Source organism: Leuciscus leuciscus, assembly GCF_965113295.1.
Source record: "Leuciscus leuciscus genome assembly, chromosome: 13".
In the NCBI taxonomy this organism is placed as follows: domain Eukaryota; kingdom Metazoa; phylum Chordata; class Actinopteri; order Cypriniformes; family Leuciscidae; genus Leuciscus; species Leuciscus leuciscus.
This window is the reverse complement of record NC_138737.1, coordinates 9674020-9696688: the sequence shown is the minus strand read 5'-3', so window position 1 is coordinate 9696688 and position 22669 is coordinate 9674020. Positions and strand designations below refer to the sequence as shown.

Genomic DNA, 22669 nt, shown 5'->3' with positions numbered 1-22669 from the left:
CTCTTCCCTGTGATTTCTTCTGAAATGAGTTCTACATTTTCTCTGGCCTTTGATATGCTGATACTCCTGCAAAAAGAACATGTCCTATTTTTGGACCGTTTTCTTGATTGTGTTACCCAACAGTAATGTACATTGTCTCCCTGTACAGGCAGTCTGTCTTTAATTAGTCCTTGTAGAAGAGAAACACTATCTGTGATTCTTCTCTCTGTGTGGGCCATCACAAAAAGAGAGAAAGTGTGTTGTGTGTTTGTGTGTTTTGGGGGAGTTAGTGCCCTGTTAAAGTACTTGACACTCTGAAATCCTCTCTGGGTTGCATTATGATATTATGGTGCTTAAACCAAAGCTTCTTTAAACCTAATCTGTTATGTCTGTTAATCAATACCAAGACGTGACATCAGTTTTGGTATGTCTTCAATTTGTTCATTTCTTTTTGTAGAAATTGTTTCAAAAAAGAAAAAATCAGTAAATGATGTGCCGCCATTATTTTAAATGTGTATGTTGCAATGGCTAGGCCATGGCAGCTATTTTTTTAATGATTTTTTGTTGTTTAAATTAAAGTCATAGCTTTGTAACTGATGCCTGATCAAGCAGCACTAGTTTGTATTGAGTAAAATTACAGATCAGAGATATTGTCATATTTTACAGCTGATAATTTTTGTTTAAATGTCCAATTATTATTATTATAATAATTGTGGTTATTATGAAAATTCTTTTTTTAAAGTTATTTTGCCATCTAAATAGTCATAAATACATTTTTATCTTTATTTTGGGCTTTAACTGTTTTTTAGCTTAAATTGCAACATGTTTTTTTTTAAGAATTGTCAGCTGTTGTTTAAAAAGTTGAGTAATTCATGATAACAATACTTTAAGTAATTTACTTTACCGGCGAACACAGTGGTGTAATGGTGTTGTTGGGTGCCATTTCTTTAGAATCCCACTTAATCAAGTCATTCATCTGTATATCAGAAATTGAAGAGTTGATAACTGTTTAAGTAGAAAGTAGAAATTCTTGTGATAAGTATTCCTCAAATCAAAACAAAAAATCTCTTAAAAGCACATCAAAGTGTTCAGAGCTCTATGGTCATTTAGGTATCTGAAATTAATATGTAAAAACAGACAGTGATTATAGTGTGTAATTGGGAATGTCAGGTAAGAATCGAGAGAATAGAGCTCTATGCTGTCGTTCCAGGGAGGTGTGTGTGTGTGTGTGTATGGGGCTGGTCTGTAATGAGTCCCTGTAGTGTGGAGTGCTGCTGACATTTCCACTCTAGCCTGAGAGTTAATGAGGTACTCAGGCCTTCACCAGTAGCTCACCGCATGCTGCATGGGATGCTCTTTAGAGTGCCAAGCATACAGAACCTCTATCCCGAACCAGAGAAACCCTGCGTTGATGAATATCAGTCTGTGCAAACTTTACTGGGAAAAGACGTCTTAAAGGAATAGTTCACCCAAAAATTCTGTCATCATTGGCATATCCTTATGATGTTCCAATCCCAAAATGAACTTTATAAAAGTTAGCAATGACGACTTCATGTAATTTCAAGCAGTGGTCTCTTCATGAACAATGCAGTGTTTCTTTCAACATACGTAGAAAATGGTGTTGTCCTCTTATATTTTGTCTTACTATGTCCTGTCCTACAAATAATATATATATTTAAAAAGGTTGTAAAAACAACACTATAAAATGGTGTTTCTCAACCAGGGGGATAAGATAAGCTAAAACAACAAAAAAAGAAGATATTTCTAGTATTGAGTTATTGTTATAACAAATATATATCAATATTCAAATATTGTTGTGGACAATAGAGGGGCCTTGAAGTCAAAATTGAGATTCAGATTGAGATCCACTGCTTTAAAATGTCTAATAAAGCTGTTTTGTGATTGTGCAGATGACTCTGGCCGTCAGTGGAATCAGTTTCCCCTGCCACCACCTGACTGTGTGCAGAAGATCTTCCTCTGCGCTCACGGTGGACCAGACAGACGAGGTAAAGCACAACAGACACTACAACAGCACTACAATGCACAAACAGTCAGACCTAATGTCTTTCACTTGTATATAAGGACCATTATGTTTCTCTCATCATTTATATTTACATTTATACATTTCATTACTGCTGTTTTTGTTTTTAGTTTTCAACATATTGAAAGCCAGCATGTGGTGCCACTTTTGGCCATTCTAATGTTTTGTGGGATTTTTAATTAGACCGCTCCGCTCAGCCAAAATGGATTTTATCTTTAATGAGAGATTCGTTGTTGGAATAGAAATGAAGTCCTGTTCTGAATTGATGAAGTAACATGTAGTGGGCACAGTGATCGCTGTCGAGTTGCCAGGCGTAACACTGCAGCCAGACTTGCCCCTGCATTTCAAGTCTGATGGCAACCTTTCAACAGATTTGCAACTATTACATTCTCTGTACTATTCATACTAGGTTTGGTCCCCAATGTGGAATTAAAATGGGAATTATTTTATGAATTATTATTATTATTATTATGCTCTTTTTATGGAGTTCTAATTGAGTGAGTACTGATATACATTTTTTAAATTGCTGCTGCTTGTTTTTCTTATTGCCAACATTATATATCTTTTCCATTTCGCCTGATTTTAAACACGCATGCCTTTCACATTAAGTGAAATTAGGATTAGAAATTAGGATTAAATTAACATTTTGATGTACAGTAAAAAAGATTTGAGTAATTTTGTAACCTTGCATAAAAACAAATCTCAAAAGGCATTTTTACTTTTTAAATGCGTTTATTCATAACTCTGTAATGTAATATTCATATATATATATGAATATATATGTATATATATATATGAATATATATGTATATATAATATATATGTATATATAACATTAATTATATATATATATAATTAATGATAATAATAATAAATATTTATATATTTCTCACACTCTAATTCCCTCAATGTTTTTAGGTATTTATTTTAGAAATACCTATAAACACTTATTATTATTATTATTATTATTTTTAATAATAATAATAATAAAAACTTTGTTTTATATAGCGCCTTTAAAAGTAGCTTTCTCAAAGCGCAGTGAAGAAAAACAACAACTGCAAATTAAAAACATCCATAATAAACACACAAAAGCAACAATAAAGTTAATTAAAAGCCATCCTAAAATAAAAAGGTTTTAGACTGAATTTAAAAATACCCAGGTATTTCCCTAATGTCAGATGGAAGAGAATTGTAAAATTTTGGAGCATGAAAAGCAAAAGCCCTGTCATCTATAGAGAAAACCCATTTTTTAGGGACAGCCTAAGAGACCACTCTATGAAGAACGCAAATTACTTGTTGTCATTTAAAAAATTTTAGTCTGACCTCATGTTAACCTTTAAAGCACTGCTTCTCCTTTTGATTTCTTAGTTTTAGTCTCTTGTCAAACTACCTTTAGTATTAGACCTTTTCCTGTTATCATTTATTGGTACGGTCACAGATATATTGTGCATCTCTAGTTTTTGGCGTATTAAGTGTTTCTTAACAAATTGCCTTTGTGTGTTTGTGGTTCAGGTAAACCCTACGTTACAAACATAGCAATTTCCGAAATCCTTGTCCTTGTGGGGAAATTGTTTGGTCCCCATGAGGAAAACAGCTTATAAATCATACTAAGTGATGTCTTTTAAAAATGTAAAAATGCAGAAAGTTTTATGTGATGGGTAGGTTTAGGGCTAGGGTTAGGGGACAGAATATACAGCACTGTATAAAAATCATTATGTCTTTAGAAAATCCCCATAAAACATGAAAACCCAACATGTGTGTGTTACAGTGCACAGATGTCCACATGGTCAGTGACAGTGAGGGGGATGATTTCGAGGATGCACCTGAATTTGGTGTAGATGAATCCGAGATCTTTGGCATGGGAAGCTCGACTTGTCGAAAGTCTCCGATGAGTAAGTTATAGTGTCATTTCATTTGAGGCTGACCATAAGGATCTATTTTGATGTATTCCTTCATCTTCCCTCAGTGCCAGAGAACAGTGAAAATGAGGGTGATGCCTTACTGCACTTTACTGCTGAATTTTCTAGAAGGTGAGATCTCTGGACAAAGTAACATTTGTAATCCAATTTCACAAAAGAAAACCAAACATATGCTGCGTTTCTTTGTAGTTCAGTGTGTGATGTCTTGTGTACACATTTTTCCTGCACTGCTTGTTTTGAAGAAGTGCTTTAATGTTTTAAAATAGCTATTCTGATATTTGGTATTTACTCAGAATCAGCACACTGAGGTTTGCTCTGTGTGTTTTGTAGATATGGCGATTGCCATCCTGTGTTCTACATCGGCACCTTGGAAGCAGCATCTCAAGAGGCCTTTTACGGCAAAGCCAGAGATGTGAGTATATACAGAACTCCAAAATGTACCTATCAATAAATGCATAATTTCTATCATGATTTTTAATACATTTTATTAAGTGTATTTTTTTATTAAATAATTTATTTTTATTTTATTTGATTAAATTATAAATTATTATTTATTTTTGAATTGAATTGAATTGAATTGAATTGACAGTCGGAGGTGGAACTGGAAATGATAGGGAAAACAGTAGGAGGTGAGATCAGGAAATGACCTGAGCCAGATTCCAGAAACCTATGTCACCCATGTATAAACGCATGCGCTACCAGGTCACGTCTCCAGCCTTTCTTCTGAGTGTCATACTCACAGGTATAAGCAAACGCTAAAGGTTTGATTGGCATAACTGGCCCCCCGTCATGATAAATCCCCATCAAATTTCCGTTTCCCATTTGAACAGCTGAAGCTTTATTTAGAACAGCTTTGTGCTGGTTTTCCCGCTGTGTCCTCATAAGGAGGCTTGTATCAACTGACAGCTTGTGTGGATTACAGTCTTATTAGACTGGGAGGATGCAGCAAGATGTTCAGGGGGTTTTGAGCATGAGGAGCGGGCTGGAATGGCTTCTTGCCTGCAGCCCAGCTGATCTCCTCCTCTCCTCAGCACAGGCACAATATGGCCGCCGCTCTCCCCTGAGGAGACAGTTCAGTGTGTCAGTAAAAACAAACTAACGTAAGAAGAAGAGATGACCTGCTGTGTTCCTCTCATGCAGACAGTCAGTGTTTTTCTTCACGGGTCATACATTATCCATGTGCGCTTCTCTAGTATGTTATTTGCAGTTGCAGTTTCCTTTTGGGTTTCAGCCAGAGGATTTATATTAAGGGAAGATTTAATGGGACACATTTAAGGCATGCGTCATTAAAAGTACTTTTTTACCTCCCCAAAAGTGTGGGAGATTTTCTAAAAATGGGGGGAGAGGTCTACTGGGAATGTTGTTCCAGGCCTGCAAAGTCCCAAATGATATATCTTTTTTTTTTAGTGCACTAATTTGTGGTATTAGTTAAAGATGATGAAATTTCTCCCCACTAACACCATTAAGAATTGCAAAGATACAAAAAGAATTTGTTTCTCAAATGCTATCTCAAACTAGATAATCCCACTACTCCTGCCATTGGTTGAGCTCTTCAGTCAGCTGGACTTCTCGTTAAGTGAACGTTGTTTAGCCACGGCTGTGAACGTTTCATGTTCACGTGTGCATGTGTGGGATGGATTTTTCTGAGGGCACTTGTGCCCCTGTCTCATAGCCCTGAGAGGCTAATCACTAAGTAAAACACTACATGTGATGAAGTGTTTCTGGAGTGGGAGATGCTCCCAATCCGTCCTTAATGAAAATGCCGGGGGCCCTGGAGTTCATCCGGAGGATCAGCGGAAGACTCTTGAGTCAGGCCACCCATCAGCACACATAAATCCCCTCATCACAAATCCCCTTAACATCCAGCTAATCACGCTAACCCTCCTCTGCCACCCGCACAAAGATGCCCATCAAAATTCATAGCTCCTCTGCGCCCTTCATGGGTTTTCATGCATGAGCTTTATGGCGGGGCCTCCGTGACGAAGTGATTTTTCGGCCTGCAATAAAAGAGATGTTTTCTGACACCCTTCACCTTGTTGATGCTGCTATGCTAACAGGGGAACTGAGGAAAATTGACTGTTGTCTTTAAACATTGATCGAAATAATTTACTGATGTGTTAGTAGTTCTTTTTACCTTTTAACACAACATTGATGGTGTTTCACATGTTGCTTAATGAGCATCAACGTTTAGGTCTTTTAAAGGAGTAGTTCATGCAAAAATGAAAATAGTCATTTTACTCATTTTACTTTTTTGTTCTAAACCTGTTTGACTTTTTATTCCACTGAACACAAAAGAGGTTTTTTTATGCAGTGCTCACTCTTTTCCATTCAATTGAATGAGCACTGAAGCTTTCAAGCTTTAAAAAGGACCCAAAAGCAACCAGAAAAGTATCACAAAATAGTCCATGCGATTTAGATATTATATTCTAAGCCATACAATACCGACATATCTCTCAATGGCAAATCTTTGAGAGAAGTAACAATGTCCCATTCATAAAGGAATTTTTCTTGTGAATCAAATCTTTTCTGACAATTCAGTGATCAATGATCTAATCCTAATGGTTCACTTGCTCACTGGAGGGGAATATTAAAATTACTATTATAATTTAATATATAAAAAGAAATTCAATTTCATTCTGTTCATCTCAAAACTATCAGAAGACTTAGAATATAATCCATGAGTTGAAAGAACCACCTTTATGATACTTTTATGATGCTTTTGCATCCTTTTTAAAATGAAGTAAACTGCATTATGAACATGAGAGAGAAAAAAATCTAAATATTTTGTAACTTTTTTGTTCACTGGAAGAAAGAAAAGTCATATGGGTTTGGAATGACATGAGGATGAGAAATGAATGACTTGACTGGCCCTTTAAGAGTTGTATTGCATATACAAGGCAGCTCCTAAAGTTAAACTCTAATTATGCAACGAGATTATTATTATTACTAGATTATTGTTCAGTTTTTGTGGGAGAATCTCTCATAGTATTGTAAATGCCATCTGTTAAAGCACTCCGCTACAGGTCAGAGAGAGCAGTAATATGAACTCCTCATTTCCCATTGTTTGCTTTCCTACAGCCAAAAGAGGATGATCATTTTCTCCATCTCTCCCCCTCCAGCACATACACATCGCCTGTAATTAAAAACATCCTTTCACAATGGAAGGTAACTCAAACTAGTGTAACTCTCACAGACGTGCAGGTGAAGCCACCAACAGAATGTGTTTCGTGAAAACTCCCAAAATCATATTAATTCAGTCTGTACATATAATTAGACAAAACCAGCTGCTTCCTACATCCTAAGATAACTTGATGCTAACATCAGGACATTTTGCTTGCTTTATTTCTATTTCGGCGGTGTTAAACTGGTAACTCCACCCACAGTGAAATCTCATTGGTCCAAATCACCTTTTGATAGCTGTTTATTAAAGTTGCAATGTAATTGTGTTAGAACAGTTTTATGCTTTTTCAAACGCTTTGCTTAATGTGGTTAGCATGTCTTGAGCCCTTGACTAGGTGAATTTAGTCTTGTTCGCATCAAGTTTGATGCAATTAAATGACACAAAGTAAAGACATTTTTGCATATAATATTTCTGTTGTCCTCCAAATTTCGATATCTATTTAAAAAAATTGGCTTAATATCTGAATAATGACTATTATTGTTTAGATTCATGTAAAGGAGTACAAAGACATGCATTGTTTCGTTTTAAAATCCTGTAATCTGTTTTACGTGCCAAAAAGTCATCAATGCTTGATGTGAATAGGCCTTCAATTAGCAGGTAAACACACTTTGTCTTTGTGTTCTGCTACAACACTGACTCACATGTCCAAAGTTAGCCTGGGAATTCCTCACTTTCTGACAACTGTGTGAAAGCTAGTGTTGTCCCACTCACATGACAGATCAGCTTTCTCTTTCCCTCTACCCACCTCCCTCTCTGTCCTCTTCTCCCATGTTCCTCTCCCTTTCCTCTTCGCCATTTCAGGGATTCTTGTCCCGAGCAGGTGGGGGACGAGTTGAGGTGACAGAAAGAGCTTTTGGGTCAGTTTCTTCCCCAGAACAGACCCAGTAATTTGGACTGAGCGCTAATTTCTGCAGGCTAAGAAAAGCCCCACAAAACAAAGGGAAAGAAAGGAAGAGAAAACAATGGGATGAAAGTAGAGAGGAGGGACTGTGGGTAATGGAGGGGCGTGGAATGAGGGAGCTGACCAAAGACTGTTATTAGCGAGAGTAGCTTCTCCCCACCTCTTCAATGAAATCTTAGAGGCCTCAAAAGGTCAAAACGTTTTCGCAGCTTGGAGTGAATACGCTCAGTTAGTCCTGAAACAGCCATGTCGGTTTTAGGACGGACTGCAAGAGAGGAGTGGAAAAAGTTCATGTCTCGTTTTCATCCACCCCCCCTTTCAGTTTTTGATGGGTAAAATCTCTCCAGGTCCCATTTGCTTGTCTACCCAGCGTGAGTGTTTAATCTTTTCATGGCCTTGAATTGGACCGGTGAAAGAGGCCTGAGCTCTCTCCCGCCAGGGGCCATGCGGCTCATTCGAGAGCTTTAATCACTGTGCAAACACAGCAGCGCTCCTTCAGTCCTCCATCCATACACACCTCCATAGAGCCCAACTTTCTCTCCTCCGTTGTCGCCCTACTTTGCTTCTCTCCCCACTTTGCTTTCTGTTTTTCCTCCGTCAGGCTGTCGAGAAATCCCTCCTGCTGCATTCGACGAACTGTCGGGGGTCAGAGCTGTAGGAAATGTTCAGAGTTGTTCTGTAATTCGGTGGATTTTATTCCCCTGCCTTGTCTGGCAAAACCTTTCATGTTTGTGGTGGTTGCATGTTTTTTTTAAATTAGTTGTTGGGTTATACGAACAAGCGCCATACATCTGACGGTGTAAATATCTGTGGATTTGGATGTGCTTCGACATCAGCGGCGCCTTTCTGTGCTAACCTGCGACGATGGAAGGAGGGCACTGGCATTTGATGCAAAACAAATAAAGCGATTTGTTCGTTTTTCAGAGAAAGTTTGATTTATCCTGCATCAGTTTGATTTGGTTTGGGTGTTTGCTTTGCTCAGGGATTGCAGGGAGGGCACTCACTGTCGTCTTCTGCTCGTTTCACCCTGGTGAAGCATTAGTGGCCTTAAAGCTCTCAGAAAGCCTGATGGTGAATCATGAAATAAGGGTGGATCAGTGAGCCAGGATTAGATGGGTTCTGGCTTCATAGATAGTGAAATGACCATTGAGGCTTCAGTTTTCATGCTGGGTGAATGTCTTCCTTTAAATTCTTTGCAACTATTTGAAGGATTGAGAAAATGAGATTTTAAACCTTTGTATCTGTTAACAGTTCTCGAGTGTGCATTCTTCTGCTGATGTGAATTGATAACCAAGCTAAAATACTCTGACAGTGTTTCCTGCACTGCTAGTCAGCTATTGCAGTGCACCAATATTGAATCTCATACTACATTTTGTCGTGTCCAGCTAAAGATTATGAATAAATACAAGTATAATGTGGTCAAAAGTTTACATACATCCCTCTTATTTTGTTAAAATTATTATTTTTTGCATATTCTGAAGGGTATACACCAGTTTAACTGAATACATTCATATTTATATTATTTTAAAACATTAAAATATTTGTATATATAATATTCTATATTTTGTTAATTATATTATTATATACTTCTGTGCCAAATTTAAAAGTCTTTGTAAGAACCTTTTTGAAATAATTTTATAAAATTTGTTTTGATTTGTTTGATCTGTTTAGATATAAACTGCTGTTGGCAGCAAATACAATATGAATCACTTTTCTGATTTCCAAATATTTCTTCTTCCTAAGTACTCAATAATTATTAATAGAATTGTTAAGGAACCACAGTCATTAAGAATCTAGAACTATAATCTTTCTACCTATCTCTAACTGTTTGAATATGTGTGTTTCTGTTGTTCAGAGAAAACTGCTGGCCATCTACCTCCACAACGACGAGAGTGTCCTCAGTAACGTGTTTTGCTCTCAGATGATGTGTGCGGACTCCATAGTGTCATATCTCAGCCAGAACTTCATCACATGGGCCTGGGACGTTTCTAAGGAAGCTAATAAAGCCAGGTAGCACTTTCATTGCTCTCATCGCATGCACTTACAATGGCAGTCAAACCTTACAGAATGGTGTGGATCGGAAGCATTTTCACACTCAAAATGGATGATCTCTTAATGAGAGGCATTCCTCCCTTCCCCCTCTCTCCTCTCCTGACTCTCTCCTCATAGAATGCTTTAACAAAAGATGTCGTGTTTGCTCACTGAGGCCCCGGTAGGGCAATCTGCACTAATCTGCCCCACTAAAGGGTCAGTTAGACACACAGCCATCATAGAGCACACTCCTCAGAATGTCTTCATTTCAGGACGCCTGTTACGGAGGTGACGAGGGTTTTACGTTTTAGTTTTGGTCAATTGGCCCTCAGAGACAAGAGAAACATACACCTAATATAGTATTAAGATCGAGGGGAAAAAAACTATCCTGCCCTGTTTCAAAAGTGCTTGTTTCCAAGACTTTCAGTAAACTGTGCGAAGATGTTTCCCCGATTGCTTCATGTGCAAACGAAGCGAGCAAAATGAAGATGGAAGGCCAAAAAAGGAAATGAACAGAGAGAAAGAAGGAGAAGCTGGTCAGGCAGCAGATGGATTCTTGATTGGTCCCAGCAGGCTTTGCTTCTGAGCAGGCCTCTACTTTTCCTTCCAGTAGGCTTCACCCTAAAGGCCTCCCTCTGGAGCGGACAGAGAGAGAAAGACCAGCCAGTGACCTGCTTCTGCAGGGGCTCCTTCAGTCCGGCCCGGCCTCTATACCCCTCTCCCTCCCTTTCTGCTTTTTGCCCCAGCTGAGCCTTTCTACCACAGATTAAAGGCGGGCAACATCTGGGGCTATTCATAATGCCAACAGAGAGACACACACACACACACAAAATCCCACATCCTTATACCCTGACATACTCATACACACATACACACCACACCGTATTCTCACGCTCCAGAGCCAGGCCTAACTGAATGTGGATGGTGACTGGCAGTGTTTTTCAATGCTAACTCTGTGAATGAAGCCTGTGAATCGCTAAGCGCTGACACGATCACATAGACTCTCAGCATAATTGTGCATTAATCCAGAGCCCAAATGTAATTAGAGTGAATGTAATTAGCACCCACAGGTGCTACAGGTGCTTTTTGTTGCTGGTATAAGTAAGAGAAAGCTACAGGTCACAATTTGATGGTGCATTCTAGCAGATACGATCCATTCTGGGTTTTTTTAAATCCATTATATCCTGCCGAATCATATTGCTTATTTATTCACAGTGGTGAAAATCAAAGAAGTTGCTATTCATTCTGACAATATTTATATTTTAAAACTTTTTTAGAGGTACCCTATATGTTTCCTTTCAAGTTTCTATATGAAGATATGCAAATGAAGAATGTTTGTCTTTTTTATTTGACAAACAGAATTCAATATGAAGATATGAAAATGAAGAATGTTTGTCGTTCTTCCTAAGATACATTGAGGGGAGTGTTTAAAGATCAATATAAATGAACAAAACCAAAGATTTACACCCTTAGATAATAGTATTTAAAGTGTTATTGTTACTATTAATTATTCTTTTTTTTGAGTGTTTTGGGGCTTTTTGCCTTTATTTAAGAGCACAACTGAGAAGAGACAGGAAGCCGGACAGGAGTTGGAGCTGGAAAGAGCCACTAACCGGGAGTCAAACTCGGTCACCCAAAGCACTGCTGAACTATGTTTCTCACTGTCAACAATGCTATGTTTTTGACTATTGCTAATACATACTGTTAGAGTGTCCCTAATACAAAGTATACAATTTTGGTGGGTAACTTTTCCTGTTATGCTACAGACATAAATAATACCTCAAAATCATGTGACTTGTCGGACGAGTGTGCTATTCCCTTTCTAATCAATCAGACTATCAAAGTTTTGCCTTGTCGATGATGAAATGTAAAAAAAAATCTGGTAGACTTTGAGTGAAGACGATGTAAAGAAATTGTTTTCATATGATGTGCCATCAGAAGTATTTAGAAACACCAGGAAAATTCTTTTCATTCTTTTCTGTTGTTGCCGTGCAATTGTGTCTTCGCATAGTTTTAGTATCATGATCATTTTGATCAAGAAACTGTTTTCTCAGGGAAAGAGCAGTGCACGCCCTGTGGCCCCAGCAGATGGTCTGATACTGTGCCACGCCTCTCAGTTCAAGCCATGGGGAAATATTACGGTTCACACACTCAAGAGTGTGACGTGAGCAAGGGATGAGAAGGAGACGAGAGCTTGTCACTCCAATTATGAAGCCGTCCTTGACGAGATGCTTGAAACACCTGGTGTTACTAACTAGAAAATCAAAAATAACTCCCCCGAGGTCCTTTGAAAAGTCTTAACATTCTTCAAGATTTTTTTTACGCATCACTGATGTGACAATGAACTGCCAACTGTAATGCCTGATGGGACCTCTGAAAACACAAGTGTTATTTGTATGAGGTTTAATTTTTTTGTCAGTGAAGCGGTTCTACGGAATCATCTGTAATACTGCACTACAAGTTACACTGAAGATAGCTGGCCTGTTGTCCTGTTAGTTGGCTATTCATAATGCCAACAGAAACGCACACACACACAATCCCACATCCTTATACCCTGACATACTCATATACACATACAGTATTCTCATGTTGTTAGTTGGCACTCTGTTTTTTTGTAGGTTACCCTAAGTTTATTAATTAGAGCATTATATGGTTCGTGTTAAGTTTTAGGGATGGGCAATACCAAACTTTTTTAATTTGATACAATACCAATACTTTTTGTTACAATTGTATTATTTCTTAAATAGTTATGTGATTTTTCAAAATAATGTTCACCACACTAAACTACATTTCCTTTCTGCCATTGTCGCTTCTCATACTCATGTGACAGGCCAGCTAAAATAAGTCAGGGGTGTTTTGGCACAAACATTTTTAAAAAAAGTATTTAAAACATAAGTGATGCAGAAACTCATGTTTTGTATGAATATAATTTTAATATCAAAATATTTATATAAAGATATAGGTCAGTCAGGACCGCACCAGAGAGTTCTTTTGGAAGCGGACCAAGACCCACCTTTTTAGGTGGTGCGCACCAGGGTTCAGATGACAGCATTCTCGCATTCATACTTATTCAAATGAACCGCACTAACAGAGCGATCGCATCAGGGTTTGTTTTAAACTAATCAAACCTGCCAAGTGTGAACACACCCTAAAAGAACTTTGAGACATTGGTAAACACAACTATGTTTCAAGGGAACTTTTTTCCCCCTCCCTTGATTGTCTTCAGAATATAATGCCAGCTTAATGCTTTCTGCTACTGTGCAGTATGTATTGTATACTGCCTACTATTTTTTTAATGATATGTGAAATGTAGGGAGTATGAAACTGTAGTATGCCACATTTTGCATTAGTGCAAAATACCCATGTTGTGTGAAAAATATTTTAACTTGACTAACTCTAGAAATGTATCAAATAAGTCAAGAATGAGATAACGGTTGAAATGACCTCTGCTTTATTCATCGCATTGGAAGGTCAGATAGAGTGCTTTTAATTGGGAATACAGTATTCCATGGAAATGATATACACTACATTTTATTTCAGAAATTATAGGCAGTATGCTGGTCTGAAAATATCTAGAGTCCATAAAGTGCTCGCTCATCTCCTGAACCAACTTTTTTTAATAGTTCTCTGATAATAGGGTGAAAATTGATGTGGGGAAAAAAAATCTCCAATTTCTCTTTTCCACTTTGGCCATGGCCCCTCACTATAGTGTGTTCAATCTCTCCTCTATTTTACTTTCCAGTTATTAAAGCTGATGTTATTAAAAGAAGAGAGAAGCTAATCTATATTTGCATTTGCTCTATAGCAATTCATTAATATTATGACATTTACTGCGAGCACTCTGAGTCTGCCTGCTACCCTTTTCCTTCAGCGAAACGTTAATTTAAAGTTCTGTCTTTGTAATGGAATAAGAAATCCTCTCTGCCCTATCAAATTCGGCGTGGCAGGAGCCGAATACTAATTTAAACCAGGGGATTGTTTGGAGAAGAACCATCCTCCGAGCGGAGAACAGAATTGGTTTTAAAGTCTGTTAATATAATGAGCTGTGTACTCTTATTAAGCTCAGTGATTGTTCAGTGGAGTTCCACTGGCTGTCTGTCCACTGTCCACTCAAATTACTGACTCTCTCTTTCTCTCTCTCTTTCTAGACTACTCACGATGTGTACAAGGCACTTTGGCAGTGTTGTTGCACAGACCATCCGGATGTACAAGACTGACCAGTTCCCATTACTCCTAATTGTCATGGGAAAACGGACATCAAATGAAGTTTTAAATGTCATTCAAGGTAAAATATAAATTAACTTCTAATAAAACTGTACTGTTGGTAGCAGATCTTGCGCAAGGCCTACCAGATCAAAATTGCACAACAGTTCTGATTATTTTAATGTACTTAGTGTTACCAAAAAGTCTGAGACCACTAATGGATGGATGGATATTATAGATAGATGGGGATGGATGGATGGATGGATTCATAATTTGAGATTGTATTTCTTTTTAGCATTAATGCATTCGTAATATTCAATAGTAATCAAGTTTTTACATTTTAATATGAACAGTACAAGTATAAAAATGCTAAATGAAATGACTCCACCCAATCTGATTATTGTTTATTTTCTGTTTGTATGATGAAGGCAACACGACAGTGGATGAACTTATGATGAGACTCATGGGAGCCATGGAGATCTTCACTGCACAGCAACAAGAAGACATCAAAGATGAGGTGAGACAACACCAGGCACCCACCAGACAGATATGCACCACATATTATATTGCATTTCATGGTTACTTTTTTGTGTAGAGATGTATTTTTTTGCTCAATTTCAAACCCTAATGACCAATGAGTTCCCTTCATATGAAGTTGGTTACGGCATCATTGGCACACTTCAAATGCAAAAGTAGACAACTTAATTATGTTGCTTCCTTAGATGCTTTGTTTAAACAAATTCTAAGGCATCACTTCATGTATCCTTCATGGAGTAATCAATCCAATGATTCACTGTGACAAACTCAGTGAAAATATAAACTTGGTACTTTCAAAAAGTAATCCAATTATGCGATGCACGTTACTTGTAGTGCACTACACCAGACACTGATGAGCACAAAGAGGTGCTTTTTTTATCAGGCAGATTAGGTCATATTTTTAGGCCACAAAAAGGGGCATGTTGGGACAAATGACCACTCATTGTCTGACTCATACAAATCGCCCTGCCACACAGGGGTAAGAATAGACACTCCGCCTGCGTCTGTGTGTTTGTCTGGGTTTCAGACAAACTGTGGAAGCAAAAGCACAATTCGCTGGCTGTGTAATGTAAGCTTGCGGGGGCCTGTGCTTATGAAGTCGACACAAAGCTGGCAGGATGCAAGCTCAGTGTGGCATGTCTGCATGCGGTATGTGATTGTTTAAATCAGTGCTAGGTCTGCAAACAAACGTATTTATAAAGAGCTGAAACAAAATGTGTCCATCTGTTCAAATGAATTGAAAACGTAATAATATGCTGTTATATACCGTTTTTAGCATGAATAACATTGGCATATCTGAGACTTAGAGGTTATTCTTAATAGTTGATCTCTGTATGCCTTATTGCAAATTTCAAGAGGACATTAAGTTCCTAACTAATTAAAAACACTAATTATTAATGTTTTTGTTACAAGCCACATTCTCATGACAGATCTGTCCATACTTGCTGTGAGTTGAGCAAATTAGTCATCTATCCACACCTGTGTGTGTTAAATGTTTGTGTCTGTGGTTTGGTGGGAAATATTCAGACAGCAAACACAGGTTACTGTCCCCCTGAGGCACATTGATTTAAGTGATTTGATAAGTCATGACATTTCTTGCCTCGTCCCAGCATTCTCCTGTTCTGTTCACACCCCTGCGTGACATGCTTTAAATGATTATCAATTGCAAAAAGAAACAGAAAATATTGATGCTATGTCATAAGTGTCGTAGACCTTGCCATTGTCTCAGTGTGAGAACACTTCTGCCAGACTCGAGGTGTTTCATTCAATCTCCTCCTGCTATTAGGCCGTTTTCTCGGCTCAGTGAGTAAGTTCCGTTAAAAACGTTATTTTCGATTTGTATCTGTTCCATTAGATCCATTAGGCTGTGAAATTTCTGCTTCCCTCAGTCAGACCGCTTGAATAACTCTGACACGTTGATGGATTTCTGCTGGAAGCTCCTTGACGGTTTGCTCCTCGTGGCAATTAAAGGCTGTAATATTTTTGGCTGTGAAGAAAATGTGATGTGAATGGACACAACCAGGGATTCAGGGTTATTGACGGTGCCAGAGGAAATGCAAAGGAGATATTTTCACTCTGTAGTTTGGCCTTTAGCTTGCGAGATGAAGTGACAAGATTTTCATTCATTTTCTGCTCACTGAAAAACATTATTTGGGGGAGAAAGTAGTTAAAGAAGTAGTTCAGCCAACAAATGTAAATAATTATTTACATACTAAGGTTGGGTTTCAGTACACATTTTAATTTAAAATTTTGATTCAACAGCTCTCTTTTCCGTTTCAATTCAATTTATTTTGAGTGAATCAGACTACACTTGTTGCACTGCATATTTCTGATTCAATAAAATAAATATCAACAAAAAGAACCAGTTCATAGAAGTCATTTGTTTGTGAATTGGACTAAACTGGTGGCACTAAATGTTTTTGATTCAACAAAAAGAGCTGGTTCATAAAAAGTCATTTCACTGGTTTGCGGTAAATGTTTTTAATTTACTAAAAAGAACCAGTTCATAAGAGTCATTTGTTAGTGAATTGGACTAGTTGCACTGAATATTCTTGATTCACTAAAATGAACTGTTTCATAAGAGACATTTGTTCATGAACTGGACTTCACTGGTTCCGCTGAATGTTTGGATTCACACTAAAAAGAAAAGATCGCCCAGTTCAATCAGATTATGAAAGGCTTTGAATGGACAAAGTACTGTAGCATTGAAACATGTAGTTTTAAATCGACAGTGTTCATTTAAGTGCAGCTATGAACAGCTGTTGATCATGGCGCATTTCAAATCATGGGTGTGATAATCGAATCCAAACCCTTTGTTAACCTCGTGTTTGGACACAAATGAGTGAGCCACCTTAGAAATGTGCGCGATTGTTTGAAAGCATTTGTTGTTGTGCCACCACTAACAGCCTGCCATTTGAGGCAGTCTAGGATTGCCCTTTAAAGTTCTTAGCTGAAATGTCCCTGAGTGTGTGTGTCATCCCTGCCCCATACAGTCAGGTTACTCATGGTGACCTGTGTGTCTGTCCCTCTGGATGGACCCCCTATATACACTGTCTGGATCAAAAGACAAACTCAGACAGCACACACTCATCCACCAAGATCACACCAGCATTCTTCTGTGTGTGTAAGTGACATGACCTGGGGTTGTGCAGTCAGGGGTAAAGTAGTTATCCGCTTGCTCCATCAGCTCCAGGACAGGTCCCGGCACTGACTTCACTGTATGCAGAGTGTTCTAGAGAGAGAAAAACATGGCAGAGAGCTTCTCACTCTTTGCTCACCCCGTTTTATTTTATTTTATTTTATTTTAGACTTTTTCTTTTTCATTTTGACAGCATTAAAAGAATGTTTTGCTGTGTTCATGTAGAAGGATGGCAATGGAGTAAACAGATAATCAAATTGGACTAATTAATTTGAACAATTTGGCCATTAACTTCAAAAAAAGTTGTCATTAGATTGTGTTCTGTGTGACATTTGTAAAGCACATTGGTCAACTTGTGGTGTTTTAATTGTGCTATTAAAAGTCGCTATTGCTATAGATATGCCATGGTTTTTTTTTTAATAGCCTTTTGCTTGCATCAAAGACAAGAACTATAATTTACTACTCGCTGTTGATAGTTAGAGGCATCGTAGAAATGATTGTAATAAATTATAAATTTTTGGTCTGTTTTCCGAAAAGAGACTGTAAATTTGTCTGTCCTACATGATGACCAGTCATGGCACTTTTTTTATTTGTTTGTTTTGCTCTGCTTTGCTTTGCTTCGTTTTGGGGGGGGGGGTTTTGTGTGTTTTTTGTTATGTAATGTTATGTTTTGTTTTATTTGCAGGTTTCAGTTAGAGAAATGAAATGTATTACTTGCTGGAAAAATAACTATTCAAAGTAATCATTGATTTAACAGCTCAATCTTTCATAAGTCTGTTTTTGTAATTTCATCAGTCCAGTAAGCCATGAGAGGCCATTACTTTTTTTTAAACCATGATTAAGAGGTTTTTAGTGACATGCCTTGTTGTATCTAACAATACTCCTTATCTATAGCAAAATCAGTGTAAAGTGCAGCCTCTCATGACTAATTGCTTTATTATAGCAGTGGCTTTTGAAAGTGCTTTTGAAAGGTTTTGCCTTTTACGAGCAACAGATTAGGCATTTTTTCAAAAGCACACAGTGTGTTCGGAAAAGTCAGTGTATTTGTTCTTATTTCCAGCCCTCAGATGAAAGATCCAGTTGTTTGTAATCCCGATTCACCTGAATTGTTTCAGTGTTACGACATTACAAATAGAGACCCACACACACACATCAGCCCACAAACTCTTCCTATACCACAACATGGTTTCCACACACTTTTACATCTCGTCTGAATAGAATTTGAGGATGTATCTCTCCTTTGATCAGCCTCTGTGCTCCATCCCGTCTTTCTCTCCTCTATCCTTCCTTTTCTTCTCCTCTGCTCTGTGTAGTCACAACTCTTTCACATTTCCACACAAAGTCCAGCCAGGAGAAAAGACCCTTAGTCTTAAAAGCGGCCGCAGACAATCGCACGAGCCTGACTGCACAAAAGCAACAGTAGTTATTCACAGTCGTCAGCCTCAGCAGGTAGACCTGCAGCTGGGTCTTAACAAACAGGATACACACACAAACGCACACACACACAAGAATAAAGGAGCCCTTCCATTGTATGTAGAGGAACTCCACACATTCAATTCTATAAGATACTCTTTCAGTCGTCCCCAGTTAGTGTGTCCGACAATACAATAGAATTCAGTATGTGGCCATTACTGCTGACAATGATGAGGAACCATCTCATACGTCAAAGATCCAGTGGGATTGTTATCTGCTATCTGTATAGACGCTCTTATTGGCTATCTGGTAAAGGATGTAGATAATAGACTATATAGTGGGGGCCAAAAGTCTGAGACAACTACAAAAATGCCCCTTTCCTCCAATAGTGCAAAATTCTACTGCTCCACAAAAAAAACTATTTATTCAATTTTAACCTTGGTATTTTTTTTTGCTTTACTTTACTTTTCTTTTCTTTTTTTAAACTTATTAATTCTATGTCTTCAATGTTGCAAAATCATTTTTATTTGTTTATTTCCAAGTTTAAATTCATTTTTAAAGGGCTTAATCCCAGCTTAATCTCACATATGTGGTCTCAGACTTTTATAATCTACTCTTTATAAAATATTAATATTAATGTTCATATTTAGAAATTAAACATTGTTTTAACCACTTGTACTTTTCTTTCAGGATGAACGTGAAGCCAGAGAACTGGTCAAGAGAGAACAGGATGAAGCTTATCGTTTGTCTCTGGAGGCTGATCGTAAAAAGGTTTGGCAAGATTTAACATTTTCTATTATTATTATTAATTACATGAAGTGCTAGAAACTGTATTGTTTTTGCTGTGAATATTTATTTGCTGTAAATATTTGAAGACTTCAGATGCAAAAACCTCTAAGTCTGTCTGACATTTTTCTTTTAAATTAGCATTTTTATCAGGCTCCTTTGTTTTGGTTCAGTAATTTTACTTTAATGGCAATGAAAAGTTTATTAGTCAGTTATTAGGAATGCCTTATTTTCAAAAATGTCACTGATAAGAGTGACATTTAAAACATAAAAATGCTAATTTAAAAGAAGAATGTCAGACAGACTTAGAGGTTTTTGCATCCTAAGTCTTAATATATTTATTTATTAAAGTTATTAATTTTACTTTTGAATGATAGTGAAATAAAAAAGTGCTGAATGATTTTGTGAATTTCTTATGTGAGGTACTTTAGTATGGTACGTTGCTAGTGAATTTGATATTATATATATATTTTTAAATGTTGCCATTCTTACAGAGAGAAGCTCAAGAGCGAGAAGAGGCGGAGCAAGTTCGTCAGGAGCGAATCAAAAAAGAGCAGGAGGAGGAACGAGAGGTGAGATTTGCTTCCAATTTCACCAGTTTGGTTTCAACAACCCAGTTTATATGACAAGTGCAAAGGATGATGCAAAGAAAAGCTGAGAATGACCTTAAATAATTCACCTTTAAAGTGGCGTGACACAAGCCATGTAATCATGATTCTTTCCTATCTGGAATTCTCAGAAATGTACTAGTTTCCTTGTTATTTTCTACATAGATCCCAGCGAAGCTTTGTTTGACTGCAATATATGACTGATTTCCTGCATTGTGTTACTATTTCTTTGCGTTGCATATCAGTTCCAGTTAATGCTTTTGAAAACGTCTTAAATCTTTCTCATCCAGTGAAGCAGAAAATATGAACACAAAAATGACACTGATGCTTAATGCTTAAATTGAAACCTGCCAATTTCACTCACGTTGACATTTAATGTTTCTGAATATTCCAAACATGCCTCTTAAATAGGATTTCATGCCTCATAAGCCGACAAATAGCAGTGACAGTCATAAAGCTTCATGTCCTGTCATAACCGCTCTTATCAAACACACAGTTTACATTGTTACACAAATCACATACATATTTGCGATCCGCCCCCGTACTGTGTTTGCGCTGTTGTCCTGTATATGAGCTGTACAAAACGACAGGTGCACGTCCAAGCACTGACACGCTGACAAAGACAGCCTCAAAAAGTGTCACGGAAAGTTAAATCTCACCTGTAGATGTAGGAGTAAGCAAATATACCTGTTCCCTATCAGCTGATCAGCAGAATACAATACCACTGTATTAACATTCAAATGTATTACAGATGGTGCTGTCGAAGTGAACCTGTTCATTTAGTGTGCTTAGAAGTTCAACACGCACTCTTTTTAATAAGATATTTGCTTAGTTAAAAAGCTTGGCACACCAGCGTCTGTAGATTATCGTCTGTTTATTCAGCAGTAAATACTAACCGGACCAGCTCAGGTGAAACTGCTATATGAGATAATTTGTCACTTTTAGGCTTCAACAAAAGCATGTAATTAGTTCAATCTCCTATTGCCATGGTACCATTCATGTCAGGACGTTGTGTGTAGGCTACAGTATAGACCTTCAAACATACGATACCCTACAATAGCATTTAATGAACAAAGCTTTTAATATGAGACATTGTGGAGAGGTAAACAAAAAGACGTCCTGGAGGCGAAGTAATTGTGTCAGGTCTGTTTTCAGCCCTGTGTGTGTGTGTGTGTGTGTGTGTGTGTGTGAGAGAGAGAGAGAGCTGTTAACTCAGCAGCGGCCTTGTGTTTTAATGAGAGCAGGGCCTAAAGTTGTTCACCTGCTGTCTGTAATGAACCCAAGGGGAGAAGAAGCTTGGTACACACACACACACACACACACACACGTTTATACTGATAAAATCACCTGCACTGAAGTCCAAAAGACTGTTATTTATGGTTTTTCCCCTCCCATGCTCGTCTGTGAAACGTCACGCCTTTGGATGTGAATCTCCAGGCTGTGAAACGGGTGAAAGGTCAACTGTTAAGTTTCATGACATCTCGATGATGTTTGGATTCACACACAATCGTAATTAACCTCTTGCTATTGAAGTGATAGATTAGATTTAAACCGCGTACATTCATTTCATGCGATTCTCATCAGCTGTTACGGTTTGACCATATGTTCGTGTATGTGTACAGATGTGCCATTTCTTTTTGTGCGTCATTTTTGCGACTGTGTGTGTGTGTGTGTGTAAACAAGGCGGTAAGATGCTCTCCACCTGGAGTCTATCCAAGCACGCGCTCACACTCGCACACGCCCAAACCACAGCACCTCGGTGGGTCCGTGGCGACAATGAGCCCACTGGAGGGAAACAATCAGCAGAAGTGTATAGAGAAGAAGAGAGGGGAAATGCTCTGTGATTTGGACTCTTTTGTGACCCAGACAGCGCATGAAAGGCCGAGGGGGAGTGGTGATGTCATTATTCTCTGCCGTCAGGTGCTACACACATGCACACACACTCTGTTTGTTTAGCGCAGTGAAAAGGATGCTCCTTAGTGCCCTTTGTGCACAGGGACCAGGAAACACACAGATCCGTACGTGCACACATACATCCTCAGCAGGGCTGGGGAGAGACGCCGTTCGGCCCCCAGAGGGCTTTTTACACGCGGCCCCTACCTAAGGGAGCAGGGCCGGCACGCGCTCGCACAAGCCACCTGCTGCTAATGAGCTACTGTTGTACACTTTGATGAAATATAATTGCATTATGGTGTGTAAATAAAGCCTGCGTGTTTTGTCACAGCATATGCTGCCCAGTGTCACAACAGGAACAACAAGCTGGAGTTGAAAAGCCCAGAGGAGCGGCAGGTCGTGCTCTGTGTCACTAGAGACGCCACAATTCTCTCATCTCTCATCTCTCTCTCTTGCTTTCACTCTCGTTCTCTTTTAATGTGTATGCGACTTCTCACTGTTTCCCTCCCCATCCCTCGCTTTCCCTCGTTTTTTTTTTT

At 38.2% G+C, this 22669-nt stretch overlaps 1 protein-coding gene across 2 annotated transcripts in view; it reads left to right on the top strand.

Annotated features, from left to right (window-relative positions):
- The window catches only part of faf1 (Fas (TNFRSF6) associated factor 1), a 68573-nt gene that overhangs the window by 36284 nt on the left and 9620 nt on the right, over positions 1-22669 (top strand). For both annotated transcript variants that reach the window (XM_082188289.1, XM_082188288.1), the window contains exons 9-17: positions 1890-1985; positions 3789-3912; positions 3987-4050; positions 4270-4351; positions 9877-10031; positions 14201-14337; positions 14684-14772; positions 19534-19614; positions 20124-20201. In XM_082188289.1, the coding sequence (XP_082044415.1) occupies positions 1890-1985; positions 3789-3912; positions 3987-4050; positions 4270-4351; positions 9877-10031; positions 14201-14337; positions 14684-14772; positions 19534-19614; positions 20124-20201 (906 nt within the window). The remainder of the gene's footprint in view (positions 1-1889; positions 1986-3788; positions 3913-3986; positions 4051-4269; positions 4352-9876; positions 10032-14200; positions 14338-14683; positions 14773-19533; positions 19615-20123; positions 20202-22669) is intronic.